The sequence below is a fragment of the Acomys russatus genome, chromosome 5, assembly GCF_903995435.1.
Source record: "Acomys russatus chromosome 5, mAcoRus1.1, whole genome shotgun sequence".
Lineage (NCBI taxonomy): Eukaryota > Metazoa > Chordata > Mammalia > Rodentia > Muridae > Acomys > Acomys russatus.
The window spans coordinates 23,326,731-23,339,620 of record NC_067141.1 but is presented as its reverse complement, the minus strand read 5'-3'; the positions used below and the strand labels follow the sequence as shown (position 1 = coordinate 23,339,620).

General features: G+C 52.8%; 1 protein-coding gene across 8 annotated transcripts in view; it reads right to left on the bottom strand.

The window, feature by feature from the left end:
• Kcnq1 (potassium voltage-gated channel subfamily Q member 1) overlaps positions 1–12,890 on the bottom strand; it is a 332,780-nt gene that overhangs the window by 298,849 nt on the left and 21,041 nt on the right. For all 8 annotated transcript variants that reach the window (XR_007830636.1, XM_051145712.1, XM_051145714.1 and 5 more), the window contains exon 2: positions 8,388–8,478. Coding sequence is in view for 7 of the 8 variants with exons in the window: in XM_051145712.1 (XP_051001669.1) it covers positions 8,388–8,478 (91 nt within the window). In the remaining variant the exon portion in view is untranslated. The remainder of the gene's footprint in view (positions 1–8,387; positions 8,479–12,890) is intronic.

Below are 12,890 nucleotides of genomic sequence, written 5' to 3'. Positions count from 1 at the left end.
AAGGAATGGGCCAGGTCCTTCCAGAAGGCTCCCACCGTTTCTTACTCTCTTCTCCCTTCTGCCCCAGGATTCTCAAGATTCTATCTTGTCCTGAAAAAATAAAAAGTGACATGTGATGATTCTTGCCACTGCACACAGCACGTTGCTGGCTTAACAGAGGATGCAGGCAACAGAGCTGTGTCCTGTAGGGCCCTCTACACCCAGGCCTGGGAGGCTCAGGAAACCTGGTGGCAGATGAGGATGCTGGCCTTCCTGCTCTTCAAGGGTGCAGGCCTTGTAAAAGGAAACTGTTGCCTCCAGGATAGGGTGGTGGCCAGTTTAAACCCCCACAAACCTGTCGACCTAGGATCCATAATCCCTAAATTGTGTCTGAGGTGGTAGAGCTTGCCTGCCCTGCCATTTCCACCCTTCTAGGTGCTGTGTCCCATGTGTCCTAGGTTTCATTTCTGTTGCTTTGACAAAATAGCCTGGGGGAGGAGCAACTTAGGAGAAAAAGAGAAAGGCAGTTCCAAGTTACCGTCCGTCCGTTATCGTGGGGAAGTCAAACTGGAAACTTCAAGGGGCCAGTCTTATCACATCCACGGTCAAGAGCAGAGAGGAACGAACACGTGCGTGTTCCATTGCCTGTGCTCGGCTCCATTTCTCTACTCCTATTCAGTGCAAGAGGTCCTGCCTCCCGGAGCCATCCATGGTGGGCTGGGTCTCCCCACGTCAGTTAACATAATCAAGACAATCACCCACAGACATGTCCACAGGTCAGCCCAATGCAGACACTCCTCCACTGAGACTCAGGCCAGGTGGTTCTAGGATGTGTTGAGTTGGCCACTGAAGCCAACCATGACAGCTACAAGGAAGAAAGTCATCTCCTAGGGCCATAACACTGGCTTTCTAAAGATAAGGGGCATCGTCTCGGTGACTTGGGAAACCTCCACATGATGTTTTTATAGAGAGAAAAAACAGTGACACCCATGGAATAGTGGCCCTGGGCAGAGTCATCCAAGGTGGCATGAAGTAGGAACAACTGTTTGTGTGTCAGCATAGAAAGACAGAAGAAGGACACTGTGAAACCAAATAGCCACAAGCCATCCTGGGCCACAAAGGCCAGGCCAGTGTGTGGCAGCGCAGCATGCCCATGTAGCCAGGGCACATTAGCAGTAAGTGCACCATTTCAGTCCACATGCATTATTCGAAATTAGGAGCATCAGGAGTTCAAGGCCATTCAAAGTTGCCAGGTGTGATGGTGCATGCCTTTAATCTCAACACTCAGGAGGCTGAGGCAGGTGGATCTCTTCGACTTTGAAGCCAGTCTGGACTACACAAGGCACTGTCTCAAAACAACAACAACAACAACAAAATAATGAAATAAAGTACACCAGTGACCACTAGTCTGCAAGTTCTTCTGAACAGGATAGGGTTAGACATCTTCAGAGAGGCCAAAAAGCACATGCTATAGGCTTCAGAGGCCCCACAGTCTCTATCCTGGTTTGGAAACAAAAACTCACAGAGGAGTCCACAAGCCTGTCCACTCTGTGCTTTCTGGCCCCTAGCAGGCAGACAGATGGAATCTCAGCACCCCAGCCAACCCCTACACTCCCCAGAAGCTGAAATGGAGACGCCACCCACCAGTACTGCCCCTACTCATGGGCACATGAAAGACTCTGGAAAGGAGAACCCAGCTCTAGAGAAAGTGCAGCCAGGAGGCGAGAGGCTTTGAAGAGGCTCAACATGGCAGGCTTCTCTAGAAATCTAGTAGGACACACAAGCCCTGAGTCCAGCTGCTGTGACTTTTTCACCCAGCTCTGAGGCCTTGAAGTCCCTAGAAGGAGCCCAGTCCCATCCATTCACTTCTGTCACCCCTCAGACTACAGGCTATATTTCCCCACCCAGACCGAACCACAGAGCAGCTGTCTCCCTGGAGAGAGCACCAGCAGTTCCCAGAGAGTACCACTCCCCCCCCCAAAACCTCCTGAGCCTCCAGACGCCCTGAGGGCTGTACACAGAGTTAGGCCTGCTCCATTATCCCCAACACCCCTCAGGGGCTCCATGCAGATGGCTGTGAGGACTGGCCTCCCGTGTCCACAGGGCCCTGTCCTGTGAGTTCTGGGTGTTTACCTGAAGTCTGTGTCCTATTAGCACACAGCCTGAAACACGGCTGGAGCTCTGACAGATACTCTCTTCCTCCATAAATGTAGAAGAAAACAACTCAACCAAAAAAGACGGGCATCTTGGGGGTGGGGGGTGGGCGGCGTGTATCTTCTGAGAGTGAAAATTATAAGCTGGGATAGAAGGAAGCGTGCGTGCTGAGGACACAAGAATAGTAAGTTCTGGTCCTGTGAGGGACACAATGTCTCCTCAGAGGACCCAGGAGCCCAGGAAAGAGCAGGTAACACTACTGGGTACATGGTTGGCTGGGTGGCACCCCTAAAAAGCCATGAGAACTAGAGGTCTCCAAGCGGGGAACTGGGGCCCCACGGGGAGTCAGACCTTGGGCTTGTTGGTGGAAAACTCAAGCTGCCTGCTGGTCTTCTGACCTTGGGCAGCAGCAGCAGCAGCAGTGACTCAATCTGCAGGAGTTTTCTTCCCAGTGGCTGCAAACTAGTCTTCAGGGACAGAGTGAGCATACTGGCTCTACAGCTAATGACAGGTGTGGTATTAATGTCGTATTAATGTCGCCACAAGAGATCCCAGATAGGACACCAGACCAGACAGTGGGACACATAGCTGACTGTAGTACACATACCAAGCGTGCACCAGGTACCAACGGAGGCGTGTCTCAGGCAAGAAACTAGGACACCAGCTACGGCTCCATGCAGTAGAAGATCAAGAAAACAGAAACACGCTCTACAACAGATAGAGGGTGAAAGCAAACAGCACCAAGACATAAAGCTAGGTGCTGAATTTAACGCCAATAAAGTCTCCACTGGCAGGAAAGGGTGTGAAAATGAATGCGAGCTAGTACATGGGAGGCCCTGCCGAGTGTGAACGAGGGTCTGGGACCTAGAGAGCTGACCTTGTTCCACATGAAAGTGAGACCCACCAAGGGCTGTTTCAAGGACTCAGGAAGCCCACAGGATCTCATTTTGCCCCCTGGGAAACTGAGGCCTGCCAAGAGAGTTACAGAAAGCCAGGGCGGGCCAGGAAGGGTCCAGCTGCAGGGAGGTGGGTCGCCCCTGCGGGGGCCAGGGAGCCTCACAGCTAGGGAGGAAGCCGGAGAGATGACCTCATCCCCCAGGCCTCTGGCCGCCCGGCTCACGGGTTTTAACCGCAGGCATGGCGGGACAGTTCCCTGGTATGCGGGCCAGGCCGTGGGGCTCACGGAGCTGGAGTTTGTGCTAGCACTTTTTCAATGCAGCTGTCTTTGTGTGGGATTTGAAAACAAGCTGGGGTTTGAGAGACAACAAACAGTCCTGCACCTGGGCCTGGCCAGGGTCTCCTATTGCAAGCAGGGGTGGGTGGGTTTGGCGGCTTGCTTGCGTGCACATCCAGCAGACATGCACGTACGCGGCCTGCACACACATGTGTGCCACGTCTACAGATGCACATGTAGCCTGCTCTAGATTCGGAAGCCGAATTGGGGTGGAGGGATACCCTCTTTGGGGCCACAAACACGTTTTAAGGCTAAGCACACCTTCAACACTCCTGACCAAAGTTCTAGCTAGACTCTGGCCTGGCAGGGCCCACATTTCTCCAAGAACAGCTTTTCAGGCCCACGGAATATGCCTGGCTCAGCAGAATGCTTAATCCCTCGGAGGCCCCTGGCTTCCTTGGCCCTGGCTGAGATAACAGGGCTCTGGCACCAGGGAAAGCCAGGCTCTGAGGCAGGAGTATCGGCGCTGGGGTTGGGGAACACAGCCTCGCGTGACTTCTTCTCCGCCATTTACTCAATGTGCTCCCAGAATCCCTCACAGAGCTCCCTCGCCCTGGGCCCCCGTGGGGCACCCCAGGCTGTGGTTTGGGCTCCCGCGCTCAGCACTCTGGGCCCGGCCCAAGAGCTGCGGAGGTGCGCGTGACAAGAGCGCCACCTGGTGTCTCTGCAGCCTGGCAGAGGCTGCCCTGTCCTTGGCCCCAAGACTGAAACAAACACCTTTGCTTTTTTACTCCACTCCCACCCACTGCACTAGCACCTGCATTCTACACTGTGCCCTTTAACTTGGGGCTCCAACCGACATTCTCACCCCCCCAGAGACCTGGAATCCATAACCTTGATTATCTGCCTGGGCCTAAGACTTATCTACCCTCTGTGGGTCATGAGCAGTTGATGAGCCATCTGCAACAGCACACAACTTCTCCTTACCTAGCCCTTTAACCAAGTATCGTTTGCTCTGGAAGATATCACCGTCCCGAATACAAAGCCCTTCTTTCCTGGTTCATGCTGTACCCAACATCATCCGTGGTCATGGCTCTGGAGCAATCCACTAGACATAGCCAGTTCAAACCCTGGAAGGTGTGGCCTGCAAAGGCTAGCATGTGGGGGTACAGCTTAAGAACATGGCTAAGGTGTGTGTGTGGGGGGGGTGAAGAGTGATGGCTCAACAGTTTCTGAGTTTGGTTTTGTTGATATTGGGCAGTTCACAATTGTCTGTAACTCCAGCTCCAGGGTATTTGCCACACTATCTTCTGGTTTCTCTGGGCACAATACACACACGCACTTAAAAATAATGTGGAAAAGCTAAAGGGTCGGGGGGAGGCTAAGGCTGTGGCTGATTCTTGCCCCTACACTTTACCGACTGGGAAACTGAGGCTCGAGGGTTCCCTAGGGAGCATGCCTGGGAACAAGACTTTAAAAGAAGGGGGTTGTGCATGAACAGGCGGGGATGTCGAGTCTCCCTTGGCAGTGTGAGAGAGACATGAGCCTGCTCACAAAACTCCATCATACCCAGGTTGCCCAGAAAAGAGCAACGAATGTTCCAGAGGGGAGTGTACAGAGTTGACCAGAGGTCAGCCACAATAACAGAGAAGCAACTTTGCTGGGCACAGTGCTTGTGCAAAGGTCCTGAGGCAGTTGGGAGTGAGTGATGGGGAGGATTGGAGATGTGTGTCACTCTGAGGACCATGAGAGAGAAGTTGGAAATTATCCCAAACCACCCAGGGAGCATCTGGGACACTCAGGTTTTTGTTCTATAAAGTCTCTTCCTAGCTGTTGTGGGGCAGGGAGGGTCCAGGGAATGAGAAGCGGACAAAAGAGGTAATGAGGTCACTGCCCTCACAGTGGTGGACAAAGAGCCACTTCTGGGAAGCAGAACAGACTGGGGAGGGGCTGCCTTGGGAGTGGGGACCTGCTGGCACAGAGGGAAAGGGGGCGTGGACACCACAAGGCCCCACCCACTCCCGCCTCAGCTTTAGGGTGGTTGGATCTATGTGCGCAGTTCTAAAAGTAACCACCAGAGGGCAAGAGCCTGACCTGAGGGAGGCAGCAGATGCCACCAGGGGAATGAGCCAAAGCCAAAAGTTTCTGGGGGGAGGGGAGGGGATGGCTAAGCACCCTAAGTCTGGAGCTACCAGATGAGAAATGGAACAGGTGAATTCACAGGCCCACATACATGTGAACATGGGTTGACACATGAACACACAGTACTAGCTATACTTAGGCATGACCATAGCTGCACATGCAGATACATAACAAGTATATATACACACAAGTGCGCAAGGATTCACAAAGCCAAACACATGTAAATGTCCACTCACACTTTCACACATGCTCAGACAAAACACATACTTGCCTTAAGACACGGCTATATATAGGGACGTGTTCATTTGAATATGTGGGTACGTGTGTGTGTGTGTGTGTGTGTGTGTGTGTGTGTGTGAACACGTTCACATGAGTGCAACACAGATATGGGCTTTGAGATCTCCCAGGGAACTGTTCTAACAGCCAGGCCCTTCTCAGCATGGGAGCCAGCAGGTACTTTTGGTCCATGCTCTCCAGATCAAATCCTAGGCCAAGGACTCCAGAAACCTAGGTCCTTGGGGAGGAGCCTGGGCCATTCCTTTCAGGAGCAACCAGGTGCTATGTCCTCTCACAACACAGGCAGAGAGAGCCTCACCTATGTGACACTCATGTCTGTAGCGGGCAAGGGAACAGTTCTGACAGGAACCTAAGGGGATAGCATCACACGTAAGGAACCCGGGGCTCTCTCATCCACCATGACCTCTGTGAAAGGATACAAGGGCTATGCAAAAGTCCCCAGCCAAATGGAAGAGTTCCATTGGATGGGTCATGGAAGATTATACTCTGGGACTTAGGGGTGTCATCCAAGAAACTGAGGCTGGTTGGCCAACACATCAAAGAGAGATGCCAGCTAAGATTTGATAGCATCCTGCCAGCCACATGGAACCAACTAGGAAATAGGCATACTGGATGGATGTTGCTTCTGGAATATTCTGAGGCACTGACCCACACTTGAAGCCCAGTGGCCGTAGGTACAGGGACAGGCACCACTGTGAAGTGCAGGGATGTTATAGGCTGAGCCCTACATTGAAAAGTCCCAGAAAACATCAGAAGTCGCCCTCTAGTGACCACAACTTCCAATCACAGACTGTGACTGTCCATGCTGCCAGTTGCCAAAACTGCGTGCAAAACCAGTGACACCTCCACAGAGGCAGCTGCACCGCTGCCTGGCCTCACAGCTGTGTGGGGATCCCTAACATAGTTAGGTGTGTCCTGGTTGGATGTGTTGACTGTGAGGCTGAGAGGAGAGAACAAGGCAGTTGCCAGGGGTCCCTAAAATAGGCTACAAGGCCCGCTGTAGGGTGCAGGAGCCAGGCCAGATGAATCCTCCAGTGGCCTGTGGAGAGCTGGGTACTGCCAGGCAAGCCTCATGTCTGATTTGGTCTACAGTGAAGACGCACATCCTAGGGAGAGGGGAAATGAGCTCTGGGGTGACTGGCAGGAGCAGTATCCACCTCACACTCTCCCAGGGACCCCCAAAGCCATTGGCAGTATCGATAGCATGTGACTAGTCAGACCTGGGGAAGATGACGTCACAGTCAGGCCAAAACCAGGGACCTCTATAATCCAGGAGAAAGATATTTCCTGAAGCCCCGATATCTAGAGGTAATAAAGGAAAGATAAAGTTGACACATGAAAAAGAGGTGTCACTGAGCAGCCATCAACTGCGATTCGAGTCCTAGGAGACAAGCTGCCCAGCTGACAGAGACTGTAGACAAATACAGCTAAGAAACACCTAAGGCACACTGTGTAGGCAGCTAGTTGTACCCCTTGCCGCCTGAAACAGTCGGGAACACCCCACCACAGAAGGAAAACACAAATGCGCCCAAGCAGAGACACACCAGGTTGTACCCTTCCTGGCTTTGACACCTGTCACCATCTTGTCCCCATAGTCCCAGACATGCTGGCCTCCTTCCCTGCAACATCATCGCTGTAACAGCACTGCCTCTAAAGGACAAATGGCCCCTTGCCTAGCCCAACAGTGAATGGTGATACATCAGGTGCTTTCTCATCATGGCAATGGCTCCAGGCTCCTAGTTGCCCTGCCAGAACAGGGTCTGCCTCAGTTGCTATATCCAACCCTGGCCCTGTTTCAGGGGCTCATAGCTGCTAGATAAACAGTCCCTCAACCCCTCAAAGCATGGTGTTCACACACAACAGGATACTGTGAAGGCACAGTTGACCCTTCACAGAGGAGTGTCGGGTCACACGGGACAGTCCCCTATGCCCTTCACAGAGTATGGGATTATAAAATCCAGTCTCTAAGCCCCACACAGTATGTGGGTCACACAGGACAGTCCCTAAGCCCCTCATAGAGTGTGGCTAGACCCAGGTACTTGGAAATTCCACTCCTCAAACATTCTACATGTTGCTCTGTGCTGGGACGTGTCACATGGGTGAGATGTTCCAGGCCTGGCCTGCAGAAAGAGAGACCAAAGCTGTGTACCTAGGTAGATGTGGTAGCCACTAGCACTGCCATGGTGCCAGTCCTGCCAGAAATGATACGTGAAAGTCTCTGGGCTTATGGAAGGGCCCACTCCAGTGGCTGGATTAGACTCTGACCTGAGACACCTGCAGGGCCCATAAGTCCACAACACTACACACAAGAATCATCCAGCCCTAGGCACTGCCCCCACCCCCCCACTTCCTCTCATCCTCACTGTACCCATGTCCTGCTGTCCTCCCTCTGGGCCCAGTTCAGAAGTTCCCCATACAAAGGCCTTTCTGAGTGTACCAGCTCCAGGCCCCATCTGCTCTTCCTGCTCTTCAACACATAGCCCAGAAGCCTGGAAGGCATGGATGCAGGGGATTGCCGTCTGATACCCTAGGTACCAGGGTTGGGGAGAACAGGGTTGGGTGACTCTCCTCTTCCCAGCCCTACTTCACCTCTTCCACTTGCAGCGATGACATTTACTGATGGCCCTGGGTACCTACATACCATCCAGAAGAGGGTCCCGGTGGCCAAAGCGGCATACTGCTCAATAGTGGAGAGGACACTGAAGATGAGGCAGACCAGAACAATGAGGAAGCTGTGAGACAGGGGACATATGGTCAGTGCCTGGTCCAGCTGCCCTGCCACCTCCCTCTCACCCAACACCCCACATGCAAGATATTTAGCACTGGCAACCCCGGGTATTCCTCAGTTAGTGCATCCAAACATGAAGTCCACAGGATGGAAACCATTTACCATTATAAGGACTGACCCCAGGTCTCAATGTACACAGACCTTGAAAATGCCACACTATGTGGTCAACCCATCCCCACCTCAAGATCATCTGTCACACCTGACTGTTCTGGACCAGCTAATCCACAGGGAATGGCACACAGCCTGATGGCCATGGCCTTGGGGAAAGGGACAGTGGGCCAGGGACTCCGAGGAGGCTCAGTGGTCCAACCTCAGAATGTCCGAGAACATTGATGTAAAACTGAAGCTCAAAAAGAGCTGTTTTACAAACTGGGAGCTTCCACCCCCAGGAGTGCAGGAGGCACAGTCCCTCAGCCAACAGGGAGACCCAAGAAAGGTGAGCCAAGCACAGCCTGGACCTGTGCCACAGAGGACACACTTGCTGCCTGCTCTGATTCCAAGGACACTGAAAAGATAAGTTTCCCTTCCACTGAGTTCTCCATCCGTGGGTGTCACCATCCAAGGTGGCCTTCAAAGTTGCCCCCACTTGAGGGACAGGGTAGTAGATAGAGGGATGCTTTGGGAGGGCCTTCAGAGGCGTGACATGCCCTCGTGGCATGTTCTTGGGGATAAGAATAGAAGTGGGGGAGTTGACAAATTGTCCCAAGTGGGAGGATAAACAAAAGGCATTCACAAAGACATCAGGGCCCCAGCATGGACCCCTGCCCTCAACAAGGAACCCACATACCTTTCACCAATCAGGTTTTCCCAGTATGTAAGGCCCAGACCACCAGTGGCAGCCTCTCAGAGGCCACACAACAGCAGTAGCCTGAATCAGCCCCAGAGTTTCTTGAGGTGTGGTGGGGGGACACGGTGGAGTTACAACTCATGTCTTCTGTACCTCTCAAGACTAATTCCATCCATTCCTGGCCTCTGCAGCTGCCACTCAAGGCTTGGAGAACTGATAGAGCCAAAGACCCCCACTGACTACCCCCATTGGCCCTTCCTTCTACGTGTTCTGCCAGGCCAAAGCCTGCAGTCACAGCTTACGATGCCTCACAAATGATAGACACTTCATTTGTCATGCCCATTTACTCTCTGATGCAGAGCATGTCGTCGTCCTCTTCCTCCTCCTCCTCCTCCTCCTCCTCCTCCTCCTCCTCCTCCTCCTCCTCCCACCACCACCCCAGGTGCCAACTCTACCACCTCCAGCTCCTCCACATCATGCCTAGTGTAGTCCAGGAGTAGACCCAATCCTGGCTTCCTGTCCCTCCTTAGTAGCCTTGAGGCCCTGCTGTCACTGATCTGCCTAGAGGCAGAGACTCAGTTTCCTACAAAGTGTTTCCATCTCACACACAGAGAGGTTGCTACAGTACCCACCCTGTCTCCTCATGACACCTCAGTCACACCACTTATGACCAAATATCTCGGCCAAGGCCTAGTGCCTGCAGTCACACACAGTTGGTGAGCATCTTCGGAACAGGTGCCTTGTACAGAGCCTGGTGTACAGAGGTCTCAGTACTCAATACATAATACCTCCCTTTAATCCCAAACCCCTATCCCTCTTCACACCCATGGTAACCTCATGTCATGGTAGGCAACATCCCCAGTTGGCACTGATCCCTGGATACCACCTACACCAGGATGCTCACCTGGATCTCACATCTGATTTGGCCCCTGCAGAACTCCTGGGTGGGCTTCAGCCCTTGCCTTTTCTACCCGTATGCCTAGGGCTCTGGCAGCTGCTAGCCTCTAACCTTGGCACCCAGTGCTGCTACCACAGATGGTTTCCTCGTGTACACTCTCCATGTGGCTTCAGTCCTGAGGACCTTGCCAGAGCAGCATAACAAGACCCTCAGGTCCTCCTAGGTCCCCCAGTGGTGCTTCTCCTGGCCAGTGGTAACCAGGCTGACTGTTATGCCCACATCTGTCTCCTGGACTGTGACTACGGGACACTGACCCATGGAAGCCCCTGTTAGATGCACAAGCCATGCGGAGTCCTCAGAAAGCCATGGCTCTTGTGTACTCACAGCAAACACTGGGTTAGGTGAGAGCCCCTCTGCCACCCATCCGCAGGTTAGGCCTCCATCCAGGCCTGCTAGTGAGGTCTGACTCTCAGCCATAGATTCCCCCCCACCAACTGCTTTCTGAGACCCTTGTGGCCTTTCAGGACTCAGTTCCCCTCTGGCTAGGCTCAGCTGCTCTTGCCTCAGACTGACTGTTCACACAGTGGGGCCTCACTAATCCTGGGTGTGTGTTGTTTTGATTTTCAGTAGGCAGGAAAATAGAGTTGGGCCCATCTCTAGGCAATAGAGAGTAGACTAGATGCCCCACCCCAGATCTTTGGTTATGCATGGAAGCAGAGAGGGGCTAGCAAGAAGAGACATAGCCACTTCGGGCTGCCCCTCCATAGTGACATAGCTAAGCGAGCCCCCATTTCAGATTCCTCTGCCACAGGAAGAGCTTAGGGCTGCCCCCTCAGGGAGCTGTGCGTCACAGCACAGTGCACATCCCTCAGGGGCTCAGCACCTAGAAGTGAGGGGGGCAACTTTGCCTTAAGGTCTTTGGGAATCTCCCAAACTTTTGGTGCCACCACACACGTAAAGAAAACCATGTACTAAACTGAGCAACTTAAGGCTCAAGTCCAAGAAGTGCCCCCAGGGCACTGTGTGGCACGGTCCACTCACTTGTCACCTGCCCAGGTCTTGACAGAGTGCCATCAGTCCCACAAGTACCTGACAGGTCACAGTGTCACCATGCTGGAGTCCAGATGCTATTTCAGAAGTTCCTAGGGCACCTGAGGTCACTCAGGTATAATCATAGAGGTGACAATGATATATCTCTTAATGGACTTCGATCTTTCACTGTTAGAGTGACAACTTAGTCTTTCAAGGCCTCAGTCATCTCGGCTCCAGGATGGAATACAACAGCACTCGAGGCACTCGAGGACCAGAGAGCTTATATGTAGCAAGGGAACAAAGACCTTCAAATAAGCCACAGAGGGAGGAACTGGCTGTCATAGGCCACTCTGCCCATGTCTGCAAGAGGCTCGGGCGGGGGGGGGGGGGCACCCAGGAGGGCAGCAGCTGCAGCCTGGGGGTGGAAAATTCCAACAGCATGGAAGGAAGTTATCAAAACAAGAAGGCTGTGTAGAAGGCCCCCTACTTTCTGACTACCCCCAGCTGGCAGTAGGTAAGGCCATGGACACACAGACCAACCCTGAGGGACAGGAGCAGAGGAAGTAAGTCCTCAATGCAGACAGAAAACCAGCTGGTGCTCCACAAGGCTGGCAGGGCCTAGGCAATACACCCACCAGGGACAGCCCCTGCTAACCTGCCCAGGAAGCCTGGGGCTGGGGACAATGGTGGCAGTCTGCACCCCCTCCCCCTACTCTGTCGTGTGCTGGTTGCCTTTTAGCCTTGAGTATCCCAGAAGCTAAACAGTTCTTCAAATATTTGAACACATTGTGCTGCCCAAGAAAGGGTTATATGGCATAGTTTATTTTTTATCTACTCCTGATAAAATGAGCATTATCTTATTTACTATTGTATCTGTTCCTGCCCTGGGTAGGGCTAGAAGTCTCAAAGAGGCCACATCAAAGGTCCCTGTCTTGGGGGGGGGCTCATGGCCAGCTGCCTACAGCATCCCCTCCTGCTTTTATAGGACCCCACTCTACCTCCATACCCCAGAACACCAAGGTCAGACTATCATAAGATGTCTTTTCCACTACCCCCACCAGCAGCAGGGTAAACTGAGGCCCAGGGAAATGCCTGTGTCCCTGGACACAGACTAACATGTTCTTTTTCTTTCTTTCTTTTAGTTTTGTTTATTTTTATGTATGAGTGTTCTATCTGCATCCCAGAAGAGGGCATCTGATAACATTATAGATGGTTGTGAGCCACCATGTGGTTGCTGAGACTTGAACTCAGGACCTCTGGAAGAGCAGACAGTGCTCTTAACCACTGAGCCATCTCTCCAGCCCCCAACTAGTATGTTCTTAAGAGGGCTTACTGTGCATGGTATGAAACAGAAGGTTCTCAGGAACAATGCTTTGCTTGTTCCACTCTTTCCAAATCAAACTTCATCAGCAGTGACCTCAGCCCAGCCCTGAGGGACGTCCAATGTCTTATCGGACATCATTTCAATATCTCTGTGCCTAGGTGCCCTGGGAATACAAGAACATGGCATCCTGCCAGCACCACGTGGCTGTCCCAGCAGAAAGCATGGGGGTGGGGGTACAAGGAAAAGTGATGGGAGCATGGACAAGCTAGCTATGGCAAATTGGGGCTACGAGTCGGAGATCTCCTCCATCCCTAG